Raw genomic sequence first — 26,502 nt, 5'->3', positions numbered from 1 at the left:
AGCTGTCTTCAGGGTAGAATCAAGAGCCAGGCACGTCACTTTCCCAGATAATTTCTTCCCAACCTTCCAAGGTGGCTTCCTCCTGGCTCACTCTGCCCTGCAGCCAAGATGAACTGTACAGTTTTTAAGGTGCCTATGAATTCTGCAGAAAAAGGACTGTTTTCCCCCCTTTGGTTCCCATACCTACAAAAGTGGGTGGTAAAAGCTGGGTCAGCAACTGGGTAGTCTCTGGGGACAGAAAGGATTCATAGTGCAGCTGGGTGACTCTGGATGCAGCTTCAGTCCTCTGTTGCTGGGGTTTCACCTGGACTACAAAGAGTTTCTGAGGCACTGCGTGTCAGTAACAGTAGTGACATGACAATGCTCAATGACAATTTCTTCTAGTCCTGATTTAACCAGAGCTGAAGAGCCCCGCCCTCACTACAGACCCTTCCCGCCAAGTCTCGATCCATTTTCCATGTGGGATAAAAGCCTTGGATAATAAAATATTCATTGTAAAACTATTTTCCATTGGATTCATGGCCACACACAGCTGGATCGCCTCCTGCAGTGGCCCGCAGCCTGCTTGGAAGGGCTGCGTTCAGCATCCTGGAGAGAAGGCTGGGTGAGCGTGGGAGGAGGCAGCTCTGCCTAATAGACCCTCCCTCCTCCCAAATCCAGCCCCTGCTACCCTTCCCATTGGTGCATTGGGTGGAGAAGGGCTGGGACAACTCTGTTCTCCATCTATTTAAAGGCAAGGGTGGGACTCCAGCAGCTACTTGCCTGGGACGTTTGTACCTCAGTGGAGAGGGTCACTACCCTGCAGAGCAGCACCATGTCTTGCGTGAGTGGGGAAAGGGATGGGGCAGCTTTGCTGGAGGTGGGACTGTGTTGGCTGGGTGTGAGGGTGCTTGTGCTAGCCTGCACATCAGCCCCAGTGTCAGAGGGACTGTTAGAGCTGGGTGCCTGCTACTTGCACAGTCCCTGCTGCATCCACTGCAGAGGGCTGGCTGCTATTTTGTGTTCTGGCAGCAGTGGTTCTTTTTTCCTGTAGGATTTCTTTGGGGCAGTTTGTGTAGGGATCCTCCCTGGGTTGAGTCCTAACCTGTTTTACTGCAGGTCTACTCTGGTGAAGCTGCTGCAAAACGTTTATTGCTGTCTGAGCATCTTCTCTGAGCAGCCTTGCTGCTTGCTTTCTGCTGAAGTTTTCATGAGTCATTGAATTGCTATTCTTCTCTTTCTTGGAAGGAATGTGCCTTACAGAAGTGTTCTGTGAATGTCAAGGACTACGTTCAAATACCTTAAGTTAGAGAAGATATCTTAAGGGCAGGTATCAAGAGTATGGGGCCACACTCTTTACAGAGTTGCCCAGCAACAGGGGAAGGGGCATGAGGCACAAACTGGAACAAAGGGAGTTATAGCTGAATATGAGGAAAAACTTCCTCACTGTCAGGGTGACTGAGTACTGGAACAGGCTGCCCAGAGAGGTTGTGGAGTCTGCTCCTCAGGAGGTATTCAAAAGCCACCTGGACATGACACTGCAAACTGCTCTATGTGAACCTGCTTTGGCGCTGGATCTCCAAGATCCCTTCCTTAGCTGTTCTGCTAGGGAGATGCTTGTGTTAGAAGAGTGATTGCACTTCTTTGACTTGCCTTTCATTAGGCTGAGTGATTAAGCAGGGATTGTCCCAAGAGCAAGCTAATATTTTAAGGTGGAATAGGAAAAGATTTTCAGTATTCTTGAGGTCCTGGCTCGGCTGTGATGAAAAATGAATACATATGGGTTTGCCAGGATGCTTTGGTCCTCCTAGAGAGAAGGTGGGGGGTGGGTGTCTCTGTGGAGCAGAAGGATGTTCTTGCAAATTCTGAGCCCACATAAAAAAAACCTGAAGCTGTTGGGAGATGGGAAGCAAGGTGTCTGAGTCCTTGGACCTGGGCAAGGCTTGAAGTTCAAACATGAGCTGGGGAAGGGAGTGGAGTCTCCATCCCTGCTATCCATCCCAGACAGATTTGTGTGGGCTGACACAAGACCCACAAGGCACATGGGTGTGTTTGGGATGGGGCGGATGTGATTGGAGTGTGCAGGTACTTACACTTCCCTGCTGTGAAATGCAGATATGTTGATGAGAGCAGCAGGAGACAGATTAGGAAATCGAGCTCCAATCAAAGGTATCATGTGATTGGGGTAACTTCTCTGGGATGTCCTTGATGCCATGCCCTAGGGCAAGGGAGCTTCCCTGTTTCTCCATGGGTCCAAAGCAAAGCATGTCTTGCAAGGTAGCAGGGAAAGCTTCCAAGTCAGAACAAGTGAGCCAGCAGGTACTGAGCTAAAGTCTCTGCTTCCACATTCCCCAGGGACCAGTGTGCACCAACTTGGGTCTCAAGCCTGGCCAGCGCCTCACTGTCAAGGGGAAAATTGCACCAAATGCCAAGAGGTGAGTTGTGCTGTGCTGTCCAGGCATGGCCAGGGCACTGCACTGAGGGGTCTGAAAAAGGTGGTGGCAAAAGGACTCTGTCCCTTGGGTAGAAGAGGAGCAGGGGTTAACACCAGCAGTGCTTCCAGTGAGTCATCACCTAATGCACATTGCAGACACAGTACTGCCAAAGGGCTAAGCTAAAGCAGATGTGAAGTTCCAACTGCACACGCTGGCAATGACCACATCCTTCTAGTGCAGGGTGAAGGAAATGGAAGCTGTGTCTATACTGAGATCTGGTTTGAGATCATCTGCTCCACCACATCCTCTCCCCTGCACAAAGATGCCAGGAGTTGGGACATTTATGGTGCCCCAGTGGATTTGGTGCTGTTGCATGGTGGTGGGGAAAGAAGGAAGAAAGGTGGTGGTGAGCAGGCAGGTGGGCTGAAGTGGAAATGTACCCCCAAAATGTGCAGGGATTGGGGTGGCTGGGTCTCCCAGCGAAGCCTCTGCAGCAGCCCCCAGCAGTTGTGCAGGTCTGTGGCTGGGGGGCGCTTTGCAGCTAAGGTGGAGCCTGTAGCTGCTGTACCAGAACTAGTGGTGTTCCAGGAAACATGTCCCAGCTCTTCCCAGTGCCTTTGAAGTTTGATACTGTCTGAGTGAAGCCTTCCAGGCTTTCTCTTGCCAAATAATGTGCCTCTTCTCATCTGGGTGAGAGGCCTGAAGGCAAGGTGGACATTAGGCTAGGAAACTTCCTCCCACTGCTTTTGCAGATACTTTGGGATAGCTAATGACATGGTGATTATTTTAGCTGCCTGAAGGATGGGGAGAAGGCAGTGGCTGTCAGGCAGGATGCAGCACCAGCTGACTGTTCAGGACTGAAAGGAAATCTATGGAAAGCGACTGACTCCTTGGGAGTTGGTTTGGGTGTATGATAACTCTGTTCAGGGCACTGTGTACTGAACCATTTCCTTGTAAAAAGCTTTGAGGAAGTGGTGTCTCTCCCAGGGATGGCAGTCTGGAGCATATCACCCCATAAAAGTGCCCCTTACTGCCACAGCACCATCCTTTTAGGGAAGCTGTGCAATTTAGCAAAGGGTTTCTCTTAGGTTACCCTCAGCTGGGCTTGAAGAAACAGACCCAGGGATGCTCGTGGTAATGAGAAACATGCTACCATAGTATTGATTTTTAGTATTGATTTTTAGTATTGATTTTTTAAGCTGTATTAATGTCTGCTTTTTTTTTCTCTGTAGCTTTGTGATGAATCTGGGCAAGGATGCTACCCTCCTTGGACTTCACTTCAATCCTCGTTTTGATGCTCATGGCGATGTGAACACCATCGTGTGCAACTCAAAGAAGGTGGAAGAGTGGGGTGCAGAGCACAGGGAGGCTGTCTTTCCTTTCCAGAAAGGGGGCACAGCAGAGGTGAGGCATGCATATATTTATATATGAATATACACTCTCAGTACACGCTCTGGTGAAGGAAGGGTGTTTGGCACAGGACACCCAGCTGCAAGGGCTGTCTCAGGGCTGTCTGTACTGGAGGTGGCTGGCTTCTCCTGCTTGGCCAGTGCCACCACTCAGGGCTCTGAGCTCTGATGGAGGGTGGGGATCAAATGTCTAAGCTCCATCTGGCTCAAAGATGTTGCTATTGAACAGTACAGGGAATGGGAGACCAGAATAACACTCCTGCTGTTGATGAACAGGTTATTCTGTTGAGCTTGTTCACCCTGTGAAGAGGAGGGTGGCACAGCAGTGCTGCAGAGGCTCGAGGAAACTTTCTCTAACTTTTCCATTTGCCTTGCAGATCACTTTTGGTGTCAACCAAAATGATGTGACAGTCCACCTGCCAGGCCACCAGTTCACATTCCCTAACCGGCTTAACCTCTCTGTCTTTGACTACTTTGATACACAAGGGGACTTCACACTCCAGTCCCTCAGCTGGGAATAACTTCCTCTGACACCTCCATCTCAAAGATACAGAAAAAGCAACCAATAAATAAGAGTTTTGATGTACTAAGTCTCAAAATCTAATCTGTTTAATATTGCAAGTCCTCATGGGTTGGGCACCTTGCTGGGAGTGGGTAGATAGGGGTAGCCAGTGTTGATTGAGTACCATAAGTGGAGGCAATTGTCCCAGCCTTGGTCCTTGAAAGTCATAGATGGAGAAGAGGATGAAGGTTAAAAGCCTGGGAACACAGATTAAAAGTCCAGGGAGAGTTGCAGGAGGAGGCATTGGGGCTAATTGTCACTCAGGGGAGAGTAAAAGCATCCTTTATGCAAGGTCACAAGCTGTTGAGGTCTAGACTGACACCTTACACTGCCTGAATAAATTAACTCTACCTCAACTAAGCACTCCTGGCTGACATCAGACAGGCTGTGCTCGCTGAGCCTAGTGGGGCATGGAGAGAGGGGAAAGTCCTCAGCTGTGCTAGTTTTGGCTGCAGCCTTCTGTAGAGGCTGTAGGAACTCCTATGCCTATGTCTGCTTGGGATCTCTTACTGCTGTATGGAGACAGTAGAAAAAGCTGCCTTGCTGGGTGTGGCAGAGCATGTAGAGAGTTCCTCATCCAAATCCTTTCTTCCAGTAACTGCAGGAGCACAAAGTGGTGTGCTGTGGCACAGGAGGGCAGTAGTGTGGAGGTGTCTGGTTTTATTCTGCCCCTTGTGCTTTGCCTGTTCCATCCAGAGCTGAGGGAAGCAGCGATGTCCAGCTGGAGTGTGGGATGCTAAGGATGTGTGCTCTAGGCTTTTGTTACCGTTTTACTTGGCCCACGTGACCCCAAGAACTTCTCAGTCTAAACTAAGGCTAGACTCTGAGGAGACTGAGGCAGTCAGGCATGTTTGATGTTCCTGCGTAGCTGCCTCAGGGTCTCTCTCAGTCTGATGCTGCCTTGGTGCTGCTGCTGAACATGCTATGCCTAGTGGGTGTAGGAAAGGTGGTATCTGCCCTATCCACAGTGCACAGCAGTTACCAGGTCAGTCTGGGATGAAAGGCTTGGCCACAAGCAACACAAAGCACTAACAATTTGATGTACCACAGCATTCCCTGCAGGCCTGGATGGGCTAATTCTCACATTAAGCAGTCTCCAGAGCAGCTGGAGAACAGGGACTTTCCCCTGCAGCAGCCATAGCTGCTGCTCTTATTTCATAATTCATGAGGCTCTGCCAGGTCCTGTGTCCTGGGTACCCATGCAGAGGAAGGCTGGGCTGCTAGGAACTGTGAGTCTGAGAAGGAAGAGAGATGAGATGAGAGCTTAGTTGAAAGCTAGGGGCACTTGGGCTGTACAAGCAACTTGAGGCTCTGTAGCTGGGTCTTTCTTGAAGTCCTGTGTTGCCCAAAGACCATCTGCTTTGGATAATCACATCACACTCTTTTTAGGGCTACATCTACAATTGTAAACATGACATCAAGCATTGTCACCCTGCACATAGGCATGTCAGGGGGACAGCATAGCTTGGGGACTCTTGCCATGGCATGATAAGGATTCTCTCTTCTATCTGGAGAAGAGAGGTTCAGCAGTATGGAAATGAGCCATGCTAGATGGTCTCAAGGCAAGAGACCTGGCTTAGTTTACAAAGTGGTGTTGACACAGTCTGGCAGACTGGGGTACATTTGGTAGGCCAGAGAATTGGGTGTTTCCCTCGACCACAGCAGGGCCATGGTGCTGGTGAGGGTGCCATGAACTGTCATGATGGACACAGAGGAGAGCTCTCTCCTTGCAGCTTCCTCTGCTGGGCTGATCTTGAAAGCTGAACAGATGTACTGGACTTTCTGGGCTGTACTACAGGGGAATCTCGCAATGCCTCTTAATTGCGCTTGGCAATCTTTCTTTAGATTCTTCAAAGATTTTTCTGTGATGGTTCCTTGAAGAAAGCTCAGTGGTAGCTTTACCACAGGATTATGAACCTTAGTGAGGTCTCCTGCTAGTGTGGCTGTTTCTTGCAGTGACTCACAGTTCTTGTGAAATCTATGACTCATTGTTGTCCTGACTTTGTTATGGCTTGGCCCGTTGCTAGCAAGGAGATGAGAGGTGGCAAAGGTTCCCCAGATATATAATTTAGACATATCGAAGTTGACTGCTCCCTTCCACCCACTCCCCAGCCTTGTGCAAGGTGGAGGCTGGTGTGTGAGAGCTGAAGGATCTAAGGATGGAGTCAGGATCCCTGAGACAAGCACTCTCCCCATCCAGCCGAGCAGGATAAGCAGCCATGCAAAGGAGAAAGCACTGCAACAACATTGATGGAAGAGACTGCATGCTGGCATGGAAGGTGACACACTTTTATTTCTCAACATGACCCCAGCCAAAGGTCAGATGTTCCCAGCCGGCTCACCCCTCGCTGTCCCTCTCAGAGCCCGACAGCTCTCTGAAAGCCAGGGGGATGCTGTGGCTTCCCTCAGCCGGCTGAGAGGGCGCTGCAGGCCGCGCCACGCCCGTCCCAGCGCGGCCACGGCCACAGCGGCGGCTGCTGGCAAGCAGCGTGTACAGGAAGGGGTTGACGCAGCTGTTGCCGTAGGCCAGGCAGGTGACACCGAAGTTAAGGTAGGCCTGGGCGGTGGGGCCGATGCCCAGCCTCTCTCCCTGGTACAGCCCGGCCAGCTGCCAGGCCCAGAAGGGGAGGAAGCAGGCCCAGTAGGCCACCACGATGGCAGAGATCCTGGAGAGGAGCCGCTGGGCAGGGGCCCGGCCGGCCAGCGGCAGCCCCAGGCCCCAGGCTGAGGACTGGTACGCGCGGGCCAGGCGGGCGAAGACGATGCCCCGCACGGTGCCGGGTGCCAGGACGCTGGTGGAGAACAGCACCGTCAGGTAGAGCCGGAAAGCCGCTGGCGTCCAGGCGGGGACGCAGATGCGCTTGGGGGGGCCATCCCCCTCCCGCAGCTGAGTCATCGCCATCATGGGGGCCGTGAGCAGGAGCGAGAGGAGCCAGAGGACGGCACTGGCCAGTCTGCGGTAGGCATTGCTGGCCCGCCGGGCCCGCAGAGGCTTGGCCACCGCCCAGTATCTCTCCAGGCTCATGGCAGTCAGGAGGAAGATGCTGGCGTGCATGGTGAGGAGGTCCAGGCTGAGCAAAAGCCTGCAACCCACATCCCCAAAGAACCAGTCATGGGCGAAATAGGTGCAAACCACAAAGGGGATGGTGGAAAGGTACAGGAGGTCAGCCAGGGCAAGGTTGATCATGTAGACCCCCAAGGAGCCTGCTGAGCAGCCTGCCACCCTGCCCGAGGCCACTGCCACTGTGTAGATGTTCCCCACCATCCCAGTGAGGCACATGACCAGCAGCACTGCACCCAGCGGCCCTGTGACCAGGCTGTCCCCTCCCAGGACATTGCTGTCATCACCCCTGCCACTGCTTTCCTCCAAGAAACTGTCACCCTTGAGATCCTCTCTAGGACTTGGGCTGATGAGAGAAGTGTTATAAGACATCTTTGGGTAAGTTAAGCAGGAGCAAATCAAGCTCTCAGAGATCTGTTCCTTCCTCCTGCCTTCCACCCTCGCTGTACAGGACACGACTATTCTTAACAGCAAACCAGCCAAGGGAAGAATGGGGAGAGTTCATCAGACACAGACAGGGTGCTCCAGAAGTCTATTCCTCACCTCCAGCTGCCCAGTCCATTTTGCTGATGTTGTCCATCACAAGCTCTGTCCGGTTGTTTTCCTCAACCATGAAAGAGCTGAGAAAGGGACACTGCCTTTTCCTTCAAGACCAATACATGCAAGGGAACCTCTGCCAGCCAGGAGGAAATGTCTCTTTTCTTCGCTAGCTTTGTTGCTTGTCCAGTTTGCTTGGCCCGCAGAAACGGTGGATGAACAAGTAGATTTCTGCTCTAAAGTCTGTCAGCTCAGCTCAGACAGACTCTGGAGAGGTGAGCCCTGCCTCGCTGAACCAACCCCCTGAGAGCTGCCTTGACCACTGCATGGAGGAATGTGCCTGACTCTGACAGCTTCACACACCGGTGTGAATACAGTTCCAGATTTATACTGGGCTCTTAGCACTAGCTGTGGTGCCCCACTGGCTCCCTCCTCTTTCTCGCAGACATGCTTTCTTCCCCCACATGTTCCTTTATCCTGCTCTGTCTTCCTTCTTGTTCTTATTTCCCTTTCTTTATCCCATTTCTCCTTGTACAGTTGTCCTCATTTGAGACAGGAGACAACTGAAAGACAGGACTCCATAATATGGCAGGGAGGGTGGAAAGCATCATGCTGTGGCTTTGGAAGGGAAACAAGGGTCAGCCCTGGAAGTGCAATAGGCAGGGAGCAGCCACACAGCTCTCCCCAGCCAAGCCAGACTGAAAGAACCTGTCCCTCACTCCCTCCCAAGCACTTCAGGGCCCTTTGAGGCTTGGGTGTTGTGGATGTAGTCCCCAGTTTGCAAGCAGGCCCACCAGATGGTAGGACCTCACACATTGTCTGCCCCGGCCCTTTTCCACCTTTGCCCTCAAGTCAGCAGCAAGCTCCTAGAGGCACAAAGGACTGGATATTTTAGACTCTGTTTTTCCTTCCTCTCCACAAAGACCATCCTGCTCCTCGAAGCTTTCCCCCTCCTTCCCTCGAAGCCCCGGGAAGCTGCCTCGCCACACAGCGGGGAGCAGCAGCCCCTTGTGTAGGCACCACTGCCTTCTAGCGAGACACCACCACATGACACCCGCGCCCAAAGCTACCCGGCCCTTTCCTCACTCACATCTGAGCCTCCTTGTCTCAAGGAAGACACGGTGGGACAGAATTTGTGGAGCAGAGATAGATGTGCCACAGCTTCATGGTGGCCGAGTCAAATGCCTCTGCTCGTATCCAGCAACAGCCAACAGGAGGAGGAGGAGGCATCCCATCAGTACTCCCCTCACTGTGCAATGACCTTTGTTTTTCAGGAAAATCCTGTTCCAAACTAGGAGAGATCAGCAAAATGCAGTGAAAATATACTAGGTATATTTAATATTCCTATTGCACCATGATAGCAGGGTGAGTGATGCTTCTATTCATCCAGGAAGTTGATGCTCCCAACAGATTGTGGTGGTCTTGGCACAGAGCGGGGTCCCCAGAGAAGCAGAGGGGCAGCGTGAGTCTGCCCATTTGGCTCTGATGGGAATAATCACAGTCTACATGCCCCAGGAAATACAACAAACATCTATGGCTTTTGTTTGATCATCTGTACTTTCTTCCAAGAAACAACCTCATACCTCAGCAGTTAACATGCCAGCTAATTTAGGACATTAAAATAAATTACAATGGTATTTTAAAATTATTTCTTTAGGAGCTAATTAAAATACTGGTTGACTCATTAATTCCAGTTAGCTCCCCTTAACACATGACATACCTTCTCTCACACTGCCTGATAAAACTGCAAACACATCAGATACTACAGTCACCAGCAGAACTCAGCTACTCCTTCCAGCATGTGAAGCACAGCTCTCCCAAGACAGCTTTAAGAGATGAGCTTTAAGACATGAATCATGGGTTGATTTCATTTCATGGGTTTTAGGCTAACTCTTACTAACAGAACATGAATATATATATAAGTATGTGTGATGGACCAGACAAACATATGCAATGTGCAGGTCAGAATGAAAGTGCCAGGCCTTTGACATACAGGGAATGAGGGAGAAGAGATCCATGTATTACTATATCCAGCATTAACCCTAAGGTCTAGTAGAGACAGCAGACTCTGAACTCTATGTACCTTATCAGCTCCTCTCTGCAAGACCCAACCCCTCTCCATTGGTCTGATAGAGACTCAAGTTGGGCAGCTGATCTTCGGTGGCATGAATATCCCTCACAGGATCTTCCCTAGGGCAGTATTCTGCCTCCATCACTTTTTGCTGCGTGTGTGCACACACGTTATCCACATACCCAAATGTACATCCACATTGTTTTTGAGATGATCTCTTAATCTTCTTGAAGCATTTGGTGGAAGGTCTGCACACAAATGTTATCTGAAGAAGCTTTCAAGTCCATACATGGCAGAAGGAAACAAGCCTCTCATTTGGCTGTTAGGTTATATGTTTTAAGTGACCTTTCTCAACCACTGCACTAACTGTCAAATATCTAGATGTTTCACATTTCTGTCACCTGCAGAAATGATATTTCTTGTAGAGGAACAGGCCCTTTTAGTCCAGCAGCCCCTGTGACCCGCTGTGGTAGGTTACAACTCTTTTCTTGCGTCAGGTGGGTGCCTGTCTGCAGTTTCATGCAAAAGGGATGCTGGGTCTCACGTCCAACATATTAAGTGCCAAAGTTTTCAAGGCCTGACTGACAGGCAAGACCTGTCAGCATCCAGCCAGATGACAGCAATTTAACAGGGACAGGTTGTACTGAGGATTCAGACGCACAAAATCTTGCACTTGAAAAGAAGCAGCTTAATTGGGCCCTCAAAACAAAGTGGATATCCTATGGGGGCAAAAGTGCTTCAAAGGGTGCTCCAAGGGCACTGTGTTTCTCTGATGTCAATCTCCTCTCCTATCCTGACAGCCACCCAATAGGACCAGGTAGAGTTGAGTCATAGTGAGATTCTTGCATGGCTTCCTAGGATTTAAACTTGAAGTAGGCTTCAACTGTAGTGAAGAGAAAAGGTGGTGCATTAGGGCAATACCCTGAATGGGAGTGGCAGGAGGTGAAGGAAACAGCATCCAGAAACTTACTTGCATATTCCTGTGGTGTCATGGCCTGGTTGATGACACTAGTGAAGGCTCTGATCCACTCCAGCTGGTCAGTCTCTGTCTCGCAGGTGAAGAGGTATTCCCGGTCAGGGGTGACAATGGTGATGCCGTAGTGCCAAGAGAAGTTGCCCTGTGTCCCTGAAGGCAATCCCTTCTGGACACTATATCCATTCTCTCCACTGCCCACAAATACCTCACCCTTAGCAAATGCGTCCTGCACATCAGGAGGGAAAGACAGTGATTTATGGAATCCCAGAAGAACAAGAGAATCATTACAGGGCATCTAAGGACAGGAGGAGAGTGTGTGAGGACCACAGATGTAGCAGCAAAAGGTTTTTGGAGGTGGTCAGGGGATTCAGATGAACAGTGAGTCTGTGCTCAAAGGCAGCAGTGAAAAGGAAAAAATAAGGCCATAAATCTCAAGAGGGCTGAGAGAGGAACTGCTGCTCTCATCTCTCTGTGTCACCCTCCCATTCACCACCTTTACACTGCTGCCCTCCCGGTTCCCATTGTTTGCAGGCAGTGAAACAAACACAGAAAGCATGTGATGAACTAAAAGGGGTGGGAAGGGGACGACCTGGAGTCCATTCATAGCAGCTGGGAAACCTGCAAGCCACCCTCACTGCAGAGCACAGACTCTGTGTGCACTTTGACCCTGCCCTCAGCACCGCTGCCTGCAGCTGCCGGCGGTCACATCTCCCTCTCACCAAAGGATCCTTGAAGTACATGAGCCTGCGGTGATCCAGCGTGAACCAGCGCTTCTTAAAAGCCTCTCTCTGCTGTGAAGGGAAGAGGTGACGTGTGAGGGGACAGTGCCCTCTGCTGCGAGCAGTGCGAATGGGTACCCCAAACTCATCCCAACCGCTTGAAGAAAGTCCCTGCCTTAACAGCAACCTCCTCCTCGCCCTTTCTGGGCTGAGAGTAGGGGTCAGTATTGGGTAACTCAGTCCCAGCTGCTGTCCCCAACTCCTGAACTTCGATGAAGGACCCCAGAGTTGAGACAGGAGAAGTCTGGACACTAAATACCTGTAAGGTCACGCACACACAGACACATGCAGAGAGATCTGTCGCTCTGGGAGAAAGCAGGGACTCTGGCATCATCTACTTTCATATCTGTCCTTCCCCTTCCTTTCATTCTCCCCTCCCCTGATGCACACACACTCTTCCCACGGGTGTCTAAAGAGTCAGGGGGGAATGAGGAGACAGCAGGTAAAAACAGTGAAGTAGGGAAAGCCAGTGGTGCTCTGGCAGGCCCCTGTTTGATTTTTTCTACCATAGCAACTCACCTTGGGACCAGTCTTTTCCATGTATCCCTCCTTCAAGAAGTTTCTCGTCAGACGATTTTTGATCTGACAAAATGGCAAGAGTATCATTCATTTAGCTGTGCCTCTTCACTATTAATTTCTCTCCCTCACCCTTCTATTCCCCCAAATTCAGTCACCTTCTAAATTTATGTTTCCCAAACTGCCTAGCTAGGCATCACTTCTGCCTCCAAAATTCCCAGAAACAGCAGAGAGTAGCTGTTTTCTGAGCACCACAGGCCCTTTTAAAAACAGCTTCTCATCCCTCTGTCTTTACCCTGCAATTTCCCCTTCCATACCTGGGGTTATAACAGTAACTAATGAACTCTTTTATCATGCAAGCAGCAGGAGCCTCAGGAGGAGCTCCAGTGCTGCCTTACCTCATTATCGCTGGCAATGGGAAATGCCACCTTCAGGTAATGGAACTGCACAGAGCGGATGGCGTTGAACCAGTCCACTATCTCCTGAGGGGGGAACAGGACAGGACAGAAAGCTTTCCCAGAGCAGCTGAGGGGGCATCTAAACTCACCCAGCTGCACCCAGCCCTGAGTTAACTACAAACACATAGCTCTCCCTCCGCAGCATCTCCCTCACATGCACACAGCAGGCTGCCCCATTCCCCACATGCACAGGCAGCACATCTATAGAACTCCTCCCACACAAACCAACTCAGCCAGTGCTCCTGCCCAGCTCCCTGCAGCAAAACTTTCTCACAGATACACAAACACTGAGCCAGAGCCCCCACCCTATTACCTACAGCAACTCACACTCACACACCCCATCCTACCCATGCTTCATACTATTTAATATCAGCAGCTCCTCAAAGCACCTCAATGGCTTTGCAGTGTTTGATGCTAAAACCAGATACCTTTCCACTTTCATGGTAGACAAATATATTCCGGGTCTTGTTGTCTTTGAGATAGGTGATCTGCAGGCCATTGGGGTTCCCAATCTTCTCTGGCTGGAATGTTGCATTGATTACATCTATTTTAACATTGATTTTTGGTTCTTTGGCCTGAAAACAGAATGGCATTGACCATGCATGAGCAATCCTAGAAGGAAAGAGATGTGAGCTACTGATTACCTGGGGTAAGGCAGGGTCAGAGGCCTGGCCCAGGTGAAGAACTTTGTACTTGGCTTTTTTAAACCTTCTGAGGTTCATATCAGCCAACTTCTGGAGCTTGTCCAAGTTCTCTGGATGGCATGTCCTGCTTCTCCCTACCCTGAGCCATTCCCTCCCTTGTGACAGCATTTTAGCTGTTGCCCCACTCATTTCAGAGATATGAAGGAGCAGAAAAGTAGCCCTCCTCAAAACCAACCAGAGAAAATGTTTTTGCCATCTTGGCTCCCAATGGGGTGCGGTTGGTTCCAGGAATGGTGCAGGATTACACATCCAGGCAAATGGATAGGAGTGAAATGAAGGATCAGTCTTTTTCTCGGTAGTGAGGGAAACACAAAGGGAGAGAATGAGGAAAAGCCACTCTGACAGTAGGAAGGGGGACCCTTCCCTTTAGTGACATGTTTTGTCCTCATCTCTGAGCTGGGATGAACAAGGCAACCTCAGAAACGTGCATAGGAAGTCAGAACATCTCTGTGACCCCAGTGCTCCGCGTGGAATACACACTGAGCTGGGAATTGAGCACCATACTCACATCCTGCTTGGTGAAATACTTCAGACATCCCTCTCTCTCAGACAAGAGGAACTTGCGGGGTAGGAACTGCCCGTTGTCTCGGCCTCGCTTCCAAAGGATGCCTTCCTTCACCCCTTGGAGCAGAAAAGCCACTTATAATAGCATTCCCCACAGGCATGGTAGGCACCAGAGAGCTGCATGCAGCCTGGGGCCCAGCCACCTCTCTGGGACAAAGAACATGATGGGCTATTGCTGTGAGTAAACACTTCAGATGTTTCACCTCTGACTTACAACTAAAGATGGTGGTGTTCCCATGTTAGCAGTGCAGATAAGCACTCACCAAAAGACATTCCCAGATTCTTCCAACCTCCTAGTCCTGTTCCTACTACTACCTCTGACAGTGTGAGAGCTGTCTCCTGGGAACACTAGAGTCCTGGCCCATGCAGACGCTGGTGTGGGACCAGAACTCTTCCCACTTGACTCTGCAGACTCTTGGGCTCCAACGCCCTTTGTCACAGGACTGGCAGTGCCATTTCAAGGATAACTGCCATGGTTATAGGGGGTGGCATGCAGCAGGACAGATATTCCTTATTGCAGATGTCTGTCTCCACCAAGACAACAAATATCTTTGAAAAATGCCAGCTGGTAACACCTGGCATTAAGCTACCTGTGGCAATGCCAGCCTATGTTGTCCACAATTTAACACCCCCAAAACTAAGCCCTGTAATGGCTGTTCTCAGGAGTACTTGTGGGATTTGCAACACTGACACCTCATGATGCTCAGAAGTTTCCAGAAAGGCAACAGGCAGAATGTTTTGATGCTGTATTCTGCTCTTACCATCAGAATATGGCAGCTGTTTTCCTGGCTCAGTAAATTCTTTGCGTTCATATTTGGCCCGTATCCACTGTTCTCTCAGCACTCTATGGAGAGAGGGGAGAGGTAGCTCAGAAATGAACTAGAGGAGTTAAAGGAACAGAGAATTGCCCTTCCCCCTTTTCTTCTGTATGCAGCAACTTACTGGCAGTCATTGTAGGTTGGCTGGTAATAGTAAATAGGGATGTGAGCTTCATATATGGCTTTAGTCACAGCATTCCCATGCTTGGCCAGAAACTGCAGAGTTAGACAGAGAGTTAGTGCCTTGCCTTTGATGCAGACTCATGTTGGACCTTTTCCTCCTGACCCACTACAGGGTCAGATGCATATCAAACTCTAATGGAGCATTCTCTTTCGCCTCCATTACAACATCCCAGCAGTCCGGCTGCAGGAAGGTGGGTCTCAAAGGTCTCATCTACTCTCAGACATTACAGTGATTGCACCTGAATCAACAGAGTGGCATAAATGTCACTTCCGTAAGGCTGGGTGCGCACACATTCAGTGCATTTGCTGCCATGCCCCATATCTCCTGAAAAGTTTGACAACAGCTCTGCAGTGGCATCTGGAAGGACATTCCAACCTCTTCCAAAGAGCAACAGGACACAGATTATTTTCTTTGGATCTCCAGAAAATATTTTCAGTCCCCTGAAGATTAGGGACTGTAATGGGAAGAAGACAAGTTCTCATAAGTTGCTGTGCCATTTTTCTCAAGAGATTGTATTTTATCTGGAAACTTTTCTTGGAGAATGGAATTGCCCAAGATTTTCCCCTTGGACTGCTGAAATCCAGAGGAGATATTGAGGCTGGATGGTCTTGGCAAGTGGAAAACAAGTAATCTGAAGAAACAAAGACCCTAAGCCTAAAATACACTGCAAGAGCTCTGCATCTGCCACAAAGAAACAGGGCGTGCAGAGACACATAAGGCAAGTGTATCCTCCCTCTCCCAGTGGGTTGTGGGGAGTTATCCCTGATTTTCATGAGTAGAAAAGGGACTGATTAAACCAGATTACATTCCAACTCTGTGAAGTCAAAGGACTAATTTTGCCAGGACACTGAGTGTATAGCCTAGTCCAAACCACCTGCTCTACCCATGGGGATAAAGATCTCACCTGCACCTGAGCATCATCCCAGTAGTCCATCTTCAGGGATTTGACTTTGCTGATGCTAGGGATGTTGCGGTGAATTCCTGAACAGCTGAGGCATATAAAGACACCCAAAGTAGAGGATGCCCAGTCAGGATCTGAGAATATGGAAAAGGGTAAAACTAGAAGTGGTGAATATCCCCGGGAGATATGCCTCACCTGAGAATGTAGTCCTGAGAAACAGGTAGCTGATGACCACAGTTTCATCTGCGGTGAGTAATCAACACCCAAGGCATGGATGCCAGTCAGAAAAAAACACAGCTATTGGTCCCTCATTCCCCATTCCAATCACTTTGCTGAATTTTTAATGACCCATATCTTGAAAAACCCCAAAATGGTCTGTGAACTCCCTTTGTGTAAAGGATCACCCAGAGGAAAATGAAACCACCTCTGGGAAAAGACTTCAGGAGTTGTTTAGTGCATCACAGCAAACTCCTAACTCCTCCTGTTTACCTCAGGAAGTGGAAAACAACCTTGAATCCAAAACTCTTCCCGGAGTAATTAAATAGGGCAAAACTGTACTAATTTGCCCAGTCTCAATTTGGCTTGGGTAGTACACTCCTTTTGGAGGTATATGATGGGTGTTTTTAGCAGCACTTGTAGGACCTCAAACTGGGTACCCTTCTGAGAGGGCAAGCCCTTCAGTAAATGAAATCTCCTGGGCAACAGTGGCAGGTTGTCAGTTCAGAGCTGAGTCATGGTGGAGACAATGCCCTCCTGAATCATGCCTTCTTTCTGGAGAAGTTAGGATTTCACTGCGAGCTTTCCTGTCAGGTCCTGACTGGGCATGACCTTGATTTGCATTTGAGATCTGACATGACTACAACCCACGGTGCTGCAGCTATGGAGCCCCTGCTAATCTGGCATCCCCACATCCCTGTCCTTCCCATCAGTGCTGTGGCACCATCTTCTCCCTCCTCCCTTGCCAACCCACCTCAAGCGAGAAAAAATGAGTATCCAGAGCAATGCCTCCTCTTTCTCTCCACCCCAGGCTCCTGTGCAGTCCAGATAGCCAGCACTAAGTGGCTGCTAGAGATCAGCCCCAGCTCCCTGCTTCCAACTCTTCCTGCAGCATCCTTTGAGGACTCACCTGGCTTCCCGCAGTCCATACACAGAGAGTTCTCTGTTCTTTTCCACACTTCCTTCAGGGCTTTCATGCTCCGCTCGTTCCCTCCAGCCATCGCCTCGGAATGGTATCCCTCCAGGCAGGGCAGGACAGGGCCAGGAGGGCAGCTGCCTGCACCTTATGCACCTGCAGGCCAATCCACTGCGTTATCCAAGAGAGAAGGAGCCACCAGAGAGACAAGCTCTGGCAGCCAGTGGGAAAAGAGGAAGGCAAGAGAAGCCTAAGGTTAAGGTCAATGGAAAGGGTATGGAGGCCTGTCGGTGCACCTGAGCTGGCTGAGCACAGGCAAAGGCAAAGAGGCTGGAGGCTGAAGTGCACCCAGACTCTGCCGTGAGGGCTGAGGAGGAGGAGACCTGCCCCATGGGCGTGGAGGGAAGTGCAGCAACTAACCACAGAACTGGTTTTTCCACATTTCTGCTGGTGAAAGGACAGGCCAGGAAGAGAGTGAAAGAAGCAAGCAAGCTGATAAAGGAAAGCTGGCTGTGGACAAGTGACTGCCAGGCTGTGACAGGACTACTGCCAGGACTCATCATGCTCTGTGGGCTTGGGGGGCTGGCTTTGGTTGCCCCCACAACACTTCAGAAGCTTCCATCAAATTCAGCTGACCACCACACAGGCATTACACCCATTTTTAAGGCGAGAACACGGGAGCCACAAAGGTTCAGGAGCTCAGCCAATGTCACTCTAAGCCAGAACACAGCAGCCTTTATGCCCCCACCAACTCATGCCAGTACCTCTCTCCACCACTACAGAGATCATGGCTGTCCAGCCAAATGCTGCGACTTGGACACAGCATCAGAGCCAAGACCCAACTCCACAGCTGCCTTCCCTGGATAAGAGGGGCAGCACACGCTCTGCTAACACCAAGAAATGACAATAGCTTGAAATAAACTCAGAGCTCTGTTGAAGAACGCTCAGTTGAAGGACTGCAGATGTTAACTATTAGGAAGAGTGACATTTATTAAAGAGATGTAGATGCAAAACACTCTGGAGTGTCAGAACGAGTCTCGGGCTACACTGTAAGAGTGGGTGCCACACAGGCATGTTCTCCGCACAAGGTAGCGCCACAGAATGTTTTGCTGGGAGGAGGCTGAAGAGGAGCGTAGCCGGAGTCCGCGCACCCCAGGCCGGACTCCAGGGCCCGGAGCAGGCGCACGCCAGGTCCGAGGTCTGTATCCCGCCCGGGCCGGGGGCGGCGGGCAGAGCTGCCCGCGTTCCGGCGGAAGGGGCGGGCGGCAGCAGCAGCGTGGGGCCGCCATGGGCCGCAAGAAGAACAAGAAGGCTGCGGGCGGCCGCGAGAGGCGGCTGGTGGTGACTTTCGACGAGGAGCGGCGGAGGTGAGGCCGGGCGGGCCCCGGGGCGGGAGGCGGGGAGGGAAGGCGTCCCCCGGTCGCTGAAAGCCAGGCCGTTCTGTGTTGGCGACGGCAGGGAGTACCTGACCGGCTTCCACAAGCGCAAGGTGGAGCGAAGGAAGGCGGCGCTGGAGGAGATCAAACGGAAGCTGAAGGAAGAGGAGAGGAAAATTAAAGAGGAGGTGAGGGAAGGGTCTCGTGTCCCCCCTCGCCAGGCGGGCAGTGAGCGGGGCAGGAGGGGCGGGCAGAGGCGCCCCCATGACTTGTTTCCCTTCCTCAGCGGCACCAGGAGTATCTGAAGATGCTGAGCGAGAGGGAGGAGGCGCTCGGTACGTGCTGGGCCCTCGTGGGGAAGGAGGTGGGCGCCCGTGGTCCGGCAGCCTTGAGTGGGTGTTGAGGGTTGGGGCAGGGATGCTCGCACGCTGTCCCACAACAGCTGCTCGGTCCTGTCGTGTTCCCCAGACAAGCTGGGCAGAAATCTGAGCGGTGACCCCGCAGCCCTCTGTCCCGGTTGTCATGGGGGTCGTATAGAAAGGAAGGACATCTCCAAGGTGTCACCAGGTCCCCTCGGGGGGAGAAGGAGCTTGCCCTCCAGGCTTGCAATGCCAAGGCCCTCTGCCCTTTATCCCTGCATGCCAAGGCCAGGTGTCACCCCAGCCCAGCATGGTGCACCAGGAACAAGTGAGTTTATCCCGTGAAAAGTTGGGCACTTTGCAGTGCGGGATTTCTTGTGTTCCTAGAGGAGGCTGATGAATTGGAGCACTTGGTGACATCGCAGACGGAGTCTGTGAACATCGACCACCCAAACCACATTGTAACAGTGACCACCATCAGCGACCTGGACCTCTCGGGGGCACGCCAGCTGGGACTGAGCAGCCCTGTGGTAAAGCCTCTTGCTGCCTCTCTGTATCACTTGTACACACTCCTGGGGCTGGTGAGGTAGGGCTGGTGGTCCCTGAGTATATCCAAGGCCTTGCAGCCGGCTGGGAACAGGGATGAAAATGGAAACTCATAACTTTTCTATTTTTCCACAATTTAAACTGGGCCTCTAAAGAGAAGGAAACGTTCTGTATGAATAGCTCTCTTCACACCTCTCTGGAATCGTTTGCTAGTCCCAGCTGACCCTGGTTAAATGAGGTGTTACTGGACTGAATAGCAACACTGTAATACTTTAAAAGCTGATACAAGACAAGCAGCAAGATTTCAGACTTTGCCAAATGGTCTGTCCTTGACCTCTTTCCTGTGTCCTGGTCAGAAATATTACTGTTCGCATGAGGAAGCATTTTTCTCTCCATAATCCCATGCTTGGATCACAAATAAGGAAACCACTCAGTTCTGGTTGTGGCCACTTTTATTCTCAAATTACATTGTAACTAAGAGCTTGTATTTCTTTCATAGAGACTCTCAGGTGTTGGTTGTGCTTATATTTGTAAGGTCATCTAATCTGAAAGTCTGCTCAGAGGCATCTTGGTAGCAATTTAAGCAAAAGCCAAGACCTTTGGTTCATTCAAGTTTAAACTTCAATCACATGGCCATTAAGATAATGCTGAACTTTTTGGATCTTGGGGTGGATTACTGTAGGACATCTCTGGTTGTGGCTTTCTGAGGGACTGCAGTAGGAAACCTCAGCACTTGGACAGTGAGAGGTATGGAGAATTAAGAAATCTTCATCTGTGACTAGTTAGTTCACAAAACAGGATGAAACCAAGAAGGCAGTGGAAACACCAGAATCACAAAAGTGCTTTATTTTTAAGGGGAAAACTGATGGATCTGAAGAAGAGAAAGGGGAAGAGGTGGAGAACAAGCCTGTGAGAACGATGCCCAAGAAGTCCAGAAACCCTTTCCTGTCTGAAAAGTACGTACAGATTCCTCCAGGCCTTCGCTGTTCGGCTCTGGAAGCTGAAGGGAATGTCGGGTTCTGGGACGCGCGGCGTGGCCGCCGGAGGGCTGCGGTGCTGCCCGTGCCGCGGCCGGCAGGCGGCGCTGGCGGAGCGCGGCCCGCTAGCCCCGCTGCGCTGCGCTCCTGCCTCCCCGGTGACCGCGCGCGGGAGGAGCGGGAGCGGCGTGGGCTTCATCCTCACCTCTCACCCACTCCTTCACCGCGGCACATTCCGCAGCGTGCAGAGCTGGCCTCTAGGGTTGAAGGTCAGACGCTCCTAAAGTTGAAAGCTAAGGTGTTGTCTACATTTTTCAGTATCCAGGTTTTACAACTGCTTTGAGGGTGTGGAGAGTTGCTTTAACTCTGTGGGGTCTGGGCAGCACGATGCTCACAACATTAGCTTTTGTTGTCACTGCACATGGGGACTTGCAGGTTTCCTGCATAGCTTAGAGCCCCTCTGGGTCTTGCTGTGTCTGGCATCCATTCCTGCTGGGCCACACAGAGCTCTCCAGCTATTGTTCTGATGTTGCCTTGCTTCTGCAAGCTTTGGTCCCCAAACCCTTTTCTCTTTCTGCCCTGCACAGAATCTCATCTCTTACTGCCACGCTGCACATGCACAGCCAGAAGAAGACAAAAAGAAAGAGATCCCAAGGGCAAGGCCAGCGTAAGAAGATCCAGAAGTCCAGCACAGGGCGAACCACCAAGACTCAGCGTCGGAGGCTGACTGGCAAAATGGGCCGTGACCAGGATTAACAGAGAAAGAGAAACTAATGTTCAGACCACCAGCTGGGACAGTGCTCCACATCTGTCTGGCCTGCTGCTCTTCAGGACCCTGTCATTGTGGGCAAGCACCTTGCTTACATGGCATTCTGACTAGCCAATAACCCAGGCCAGTTCAGCCTTTCTGTTGCCTCCTGAGCACTGGCCAGGGTCACTAGACACTCTACCCATTTATTTTTGCAGTGATCTCCAGCTAAATGTCTGGGTACCACAGGATCTCTTAAAAACTTCTGCTGAATGTCATGTTCTCTCTCGGCATAGTCCTGTCCTTGGCCCCCCCTTTCAAAGCTGATATTTGGCTTTATCAAAGAAGGGGATCTGGGGCAGAATGCAACAGACACATCATTGTCAGGGCAATTTGAGAGACTTGGGAGAGCTCTGCTTGCACTCCTGCATCAGTGCCCTGGCATTTCTCCTGTGCAGTAAATCCTTTTTCCATGGAGACATGGTGTCATCTTGTCTCCTGTGTTTCTTCACCACACAACACAGTGCCACACCTGAATGCAAGGGTACTTTTTGTTTGGTACATGTGCCACGTGAAATTGGGTAACTTTGTGAATAAATCTGAAGTAATTTTACTAAGAAAAAAAAAATCTGTGATTTATTTGAAGCATAAGAGGAGCTGTGCTAACGCCAGTACCAACTGGAAAGAGGGGGAGGTAATTCCTGGTGTTTAAAGGATATTGAAACCCACTGGTGCTTGGAAAATGGAATAGCTAGGAGCTATTTCTGTGGCAAGGCAGAGCCAGCTAGAGCAGGAATGGCTCATTCCATTGTCTGCTGAATATGCGATCCTAACTGCGATAGCTCAGAGGAGTATGAAATGCCCTAATGCCCTTGCTGTGTGTGTGTGTGGCCCTCTCCGGGTGGGAGTGGCACAGGCTGCCCTTGTCCTTTACCTCACAGTTGTTGCAGTTATTAGCAGCTAATTGCCTTTCTTCTTAGGACCTCACTGAATGTTTTTTACTGTGGTTGCCCTCAGCAGGGGAAGAAAAAAAATTGTATGGTTGGGATTTAGGAATATCCGTGGCAAAACTGTGAGTGAATCCTCTGAGGAGGAGAGTGAGCCCAGGCAGTATGCTGGCCTCTGTCCTGAAGTATCCTGGAGTATTCTGCCTCCGTCAGCCAAGCCTCCCATGCCATGTGTGCACTGAAAAGGAAATGACAAAGAAAGAAAAGGCCTATGTGTCCAAAACCCACACCAGAAAAATTTGCAACCCATCAATGGGCAAGTAAATAGATTCCTCATGCCAGAAGTGGGAGGGAAAACAGTAAAGCAGTGCCTGAGGCTGCATGGAGGAACATCAGAACAATGCTGACGGCCACCAGCTGCTAAAGTGAGTGGCACCAACCTGATGTATCTCTCCATCCTTTCTTGGAGGGTGTGCACACAGAGCGTTCTCCGGAGTGTGAAAGGGGAGGGTTTGATCTCAGCACTGACAGCAGCAGCACAATTTCTGCTAGAGGGAGGCTTCTGGAGAGAACCAGACAACACACAACACGTGCCTGGGGTAAGGAATGGGGCTCTCTTGCACTTCCCTTTCCCTTCTGAAGAAGGTAATTGCTGGGGAAGTGGACACTGTTATCATTGGTGCCTTGTGTGCTTGGATCAGAGTCCCACCCTGGGCTGAGTTCTTGGGCACCAACACAAAATAAACTCGGTCACATTATTAAGGTGTGTGTGTGGTTTTCACACCTCACCTTTTGACACTGCCTTAAAGACCTCTCCAGAAATGTCATGGGATTTAATGGGGGAGCTTATCTATCCACCTGTCTCACTTTGGGTTCTTGGGTGTTTCAGAGCTGCAAAAACAACTCGGGCAAGGCCAAAAGTGTTATGCTGAGCCGATCTCAGCCAAGTATCCAAGAGGTCCCGTGTGTGGAGCATAAATTATTGCTTGTTCTGGTTTGGGAGTTCCATGCTCTAGAGTGTTCTGTGCTTGGAGGTTTGAGAGGGATGAGAGAGAGAAGGAGAGGGAAGTACTGTTTGGAGAGGTGTATCACACCAAGGGGACTGCAGCTCAAAGCTGGAGGAAGGGTGTCATCTTTGTCTGGATCATACAGCAGCTTTCCCTTCTCTCCTGGACATAGTGCCTTGTGGATGACTGTGGACAGAAGGTGACCTGTGTGCTTCCTCACCGGAGGAGTTTGCTCTGGAGCTGGGATGGCCACTGTAAAAGAAATGGACTATCTGTTTGAGAAATCTGCTGGAGTGTGGAGTGTGGATCAGTTGCCTTCCCCAGCGTGTAGGCAGCCTGGCACGGTAGCTTCGACAGAGCTGGATGACCTCATTGTATTCCAGATGAGGTGCTAAGAGCGGCTTCAGTTTTTGTCATTTTGCTGCCAGGTGATCTAGAAGAATCTCAGTTTGCTGTTTCCCTGGCATAATAACATTTCTGAGCCTTTCTCAAGTGTCAGCTGAATTCTCCATCAGCCCCTTCCACGCTCTGAAATCTTTCAGTTCCTGCTAGAAAATGAGTAATCAAATTAAAAAAAAAAAAATTGTATGGAAAAACTGAGAACAGAATTGTTAAATCCTATACAGTGTTAACCATCAGGATTGTTCACTACACTATTGATTTCTCCATTTAATTGATTAAAGTTTTAGTCTGTAATGTGAATTACTGACTCAGCCCTAGTCTGCTGTTTTTGTTATGCACAGGGTATACAGTCAGGCTACCCCTAGATATATTGAAATGAGAATATGAATTTTTGCACACAAGTCAGTGAGTGAAGTGTTTGCCAGACACGTCACAGTTCATACCAGTCTCTGGTTTAAAATTCTTCTTTGATGCTTCACTTGTTTTCAAGACATATTTGAGCATCTGGAGGTTTTTTCTCCCCTTAGCTGCTCAGGAGGAGCTACTTCCAAATGTAAGGTACTTGCAGAATGTAAGGTACTTGCAGAAATCAACATGCTAGTGCAGCTGCTGCTCCATAAAGGAAAAGCAGAGACCAGCAGCTCCCTGTGAAGCCCCTTTTCCATAGGCATTTCATGCATGGCTCTGCAGCAAGGTCACTTTAGGCACCTGCGCAGTGCTATGCACGTGCCCCAGGCTGGCACAGAGATGCAGGGCTTTGACATGGGCTGCCACACTGGGGTTGCCATCCATGATGGCTTTCACTGGCTAGACTGCAGTTACGCACACATGCACATGCAAAAATATCATTGGGATTACAGAGGATCAAAAGCAGACTGGGAGCCAAAAAGATCAGACAGTTGGGGGAAATTGGAGCGCAGCAAAAAGGAGGAATGGCTTCAGTGTGTGCATGAGCTGTGTGATAATCAGTGCACTGTAGTTATTGCATTTGTCGTGTATCAAGCTCAAGGCTGTACTCAGTACAGTCACGCTGCTGCTTCCAGCATTGTGTTCCAGAAATGAACTAGAGGAAATATGTTACTGGGAGAGTGATGAGAACTTTAGGGGACTAAAAGGGAGCTGAATAATGGATTGCATGATGTAGATAGGTTTGAGGAGTGGATTGCAGACTGCCCCAATGAATGAACAAAACGTGAAATTTAATTTTTTGTTACTGTCGCTGTAGCATCGGGAAGAGAAGGAGTTTGAATTGTAGAAGGAGCAGGGGAGGACAGATTTTAGGTGTTCTGCTAGAAATAGCGAGGGTCAGGCATGGCTTGTTTTTGGTAGGTAAAGCCCACGTTAGACAAATCTCTGAGTGCTGTGGGTTGGTAGGCATGACCCCCAGTTGGAGCTGTGCTGGGACACGGTGGCTTTTCGCTCTCTCAAGTGCTCGCGGATAAGTCCGCTGCTTTGGCATCTGTTTCGGCTTCGGGATAACTAACTCTTGGGGTGCTGCCTGGGAGGAGCACTGGGTTGCCTCTCGGCAGGAGGTGAGCGGTCCCTGGAGAGGTGCAGCCGAGGGGAAGGGCTGAGGACCGATCCAAAGCACGGCGCCGCCACCCGGGCCCATCCCCCGGCCCCGGCCCTGGGCCCGGCCGCTCGATCGCCCGCCCGCTGCCCGCGACACGTGGGAGCCCGCGCCGGGGGCGCCATGGCCGCGCGCCGCCGCCGGCCACTCAGGAGGCGGTATTCAAATCGCTGCCCGGCATCGGCCAATCAGAGGGGAGAGGGCGGGGCCTCGCGCCCCGCGGTTCCCACGGCGAGCTTCATTGAAGGGGGAGCGCGGCGGGCGGCGAGGCGCTGGGAGTCGTGGGGAAGCTGAGGTACTGGGGATACTGGGAGGAACTGGGAGCACTGAGAACACTGAGCACGGCCGGCTGCATGCATGCATGCCAGAGGGCCTGGGGATCGAAGCCTTATCCTGACAGTCGGCCCTAAGGGATGTGGGTAGTAATGATTTGCCCATCAGGCGCTGGGGTACCAGGGGCTCCAGCCACGGGTGGCAGTCCATGGGCAGTGGTGGGCAGCGATGTTGGCGTGTTTTATGCTGCATCCCTGGCAGGGGAGTGCTTAGGCTCCTGTCAAGCATTTTTTGTGAACAAGTCAAGCAAACATGCCCCAGTGTGAGGAAGGATGCTGCAAAGCTGGCACCTAGTGCAACTTGCTGTACTGAAAATGAGTGCACTGACCAACAGAAATTATAGCTTTGTTTAGGCGTTGACGTTTGGCCTTGGTTGTTTTGGGGAGCAGCCATAGCCTTGATCGGCTGCTCTGACTCAAATGTCCATGTTTAGGGCAGCAGTGGCATGTTCACATCTCAGATGCTGGTCTGATTTCCTGTCATTCTGTTGGTGCCTCCTCCAGGCAAATTAGGCAGAACCCTTCCAGCTCAGATCACATTCTCAAATCCAAGGACTCACTCTCAAATCTTGCAGGACAGAGAAGGTGATGGTGGGCAGGATGCTTGCAAGAAAACAGAACAGAAATGTGGATCCCAGCTGTCATGCTAGCAATGCTTGTTCCCTTCACAGTTTTGCAGTCCACTGTCCTACAGGCCTCAAAATTTTAGCAGGATTAACAGGAGTCTCAGTGGGTTTCCAAATTTCCTAAGCTGCTTAGAGCGATCCCTTTATGACCAACATAATTAAGAAGAAAGGTTTGGGTTTTGTGCCTCTTAAGAGAGAAAGAACATTTCCACCAAACAAACAGCAGGACATATGCATCATTGCCTCTGTTCACAAGGACTCCCAAACTGAGAGGTGTCAGTAGCTGTTTCAGGGTGCAGTACCCCTTCTAAAAGAGGTCTCTGCTAGAGCACATTCTTTTATTACCTGTATTTACATGCATCACCTTGTACCTGAATTCCCTTTGATTACAGTATTGACAGTTGGGAGCAGCAAACTTCAGTCTGGAAATAACATTCCTGCTTCCACAGCTTCTTCTGCTGCAGTTCCTTCCTCCTTTTTCCTCCTGGCTGGCCCCTGCCAGTAGCCCATCAGCCAAAGATCTTCG

General features: G+C 50.6%; 4 protein-coding genes across 8 annotated transcripts; 2 read left to right on the top strand and 2 right to left on the bottom strand.

Annotated features, from left to right (window-relative positions):
- Window positions 1-680: 680 nt before the first annotated feature.
- LGALS1 (galectin 1) lies at window positions 681-4,409 on the top strand. The gene is made up of 4 exons (XM_009086481.3): window positions 681-823; window positions 2,335-2,414; window positions 3,647-3,818; window positions 4,201-4,409. The coding sequence occupies exons 1-4, from the start codon at window positions 815-817 to the stop codon at window positions 4,342-4,344; spliced, it is 405 nt and encodes a 134-aa protein (XP_009084729.1). The 5' UTR covers window positions 681-814; the 3' UTR covers window positions 4,345-4,409.
- A 2,249-nt stretch (window positions 4,410-6,658) lies between these two features.
- Window positions 6,659-7,844, bottom strand: LOC103813600 (urotensin-2 receptor-like). The gene has a single exon (XM_009086930.4). The coding sequence runs from the start codon at window positions 7,816-7,818 to the stop codon at window positions 6,724-6,726; it is 1,095 nt and encodes a 364-aa protein (XP_009085178.1). The 5' UTR covers window positions 7,819-7,844; the 3' UTR covers window positions 6,659-6,723.
- A 1,496-nt stretch (window positions 7,845-9,340) lies between these two features.
- LOC103813243 (arf-GAP with dual PH domain-containing protein 1-like) lies at window positions 9,341-18,138 on the bottom strand. Of its 4 annotated transcripts, none has more exons than XM_030238561.2 (12): window positions 17,081-17,482; window positions 16,150-16,197; window positions 15,958-16,042; window positions 14,994-15,085; window positions 14,813-14,895; window positions 13,996-14,108; window positions 13,212-13,358; window positions 12,724-12,807; window positions 12,329-12,391; window positions 11,750-11,821; window positions 11,025-11,256; window positions 9,341-10,937 (listed from the first exon to the last, which is right to left on the bottom strand). In XM_030238561.2, exons 3-12 carry the CDS (start codon window positions 15,985-15,987, stop codon window positions 10,909-10,911), a joined length of 945 nt encoding a protein of 314 aa, XP_030094421.1. In that variant the 5' UTR covers window positions 15,988-16,042; window positions 16,150-16,197; window positions 17,081-17,482; the 3' UTR covers window positions 9,341-10,908. The 4 variants fall into 4 exon arrangements, with proteins under 4 accessions (XP_030094421.1, XP_050843143.1, XP_009084731.1 ...); XM_009086483.4 differs by lacking the exon at window positions 16,150-16,197 and having other exon boundaries at window positions 9,346-10,937; window positions 15,958-16,088; window positions 17,081-17,242; window positions 17,383-18,138; XM_050987186.1 differs by lacking the exon at window positions 16,150-16,197.
- A 151-nt stretch (window positions 18,139-18,289) lies between these two features.
- Window positions 18,290-21,734, top strand: NOL12 (nucleolar protein 12). 2 transcript variants are annotated; one of them, XM_009086482.4, is made up of 6 exons: window positions 18,290-18,453; window positions 18,545-18,650; window positions 18,749-18,797; window positions 19,209-19,351; window positions 20,223-20,323; window positions 20,932-21,729. In XM_009086482.4, exons 1-6 carry the CDS (start codon window positions 18,374-18,376, stop codon window positions 21,098-21,100), a joined length of 648 nt encoding a protein of 215 aa, XP_009084730.2. In that variant the 5' UTR covers window positions 18,290-18,373; the 3' UTR covers window positions 21,101-21,729. The 2 variants fall into 2 exon arrangements, with proteins under 2 accessions (XP_009084730.2, XP_030094473.1); XM_030238613.2 differs by lacking the exon at window positions 18,749-18,797 and having other exon boundaries at window positions 19,211-19,351; window positions 20,932-21,734.
- Window positions 21,735-26,502: the final 4,768 nt, after the last annotated feature.

The sequence above is a fragment of the Serinus canaria genome, chromosome 1A (genome assembly GCF_022539315.1).
Source record: "Serinus canaria isolate serCan28SL12 chromosome 1A, serCan2020, whole genome shotgun sequence".
Taxonomy (NCBI): Eukaryota; Metazoa; Chordata; class Aves; order Passeriformes; family Fringillidae; genus Serinus; species Serinus canaria.
The sequence above is the reverse complement of the archived record's forward strand: the minus strand, read 5'-3'. Positions and strand labels throughout refer to the sequence as shown.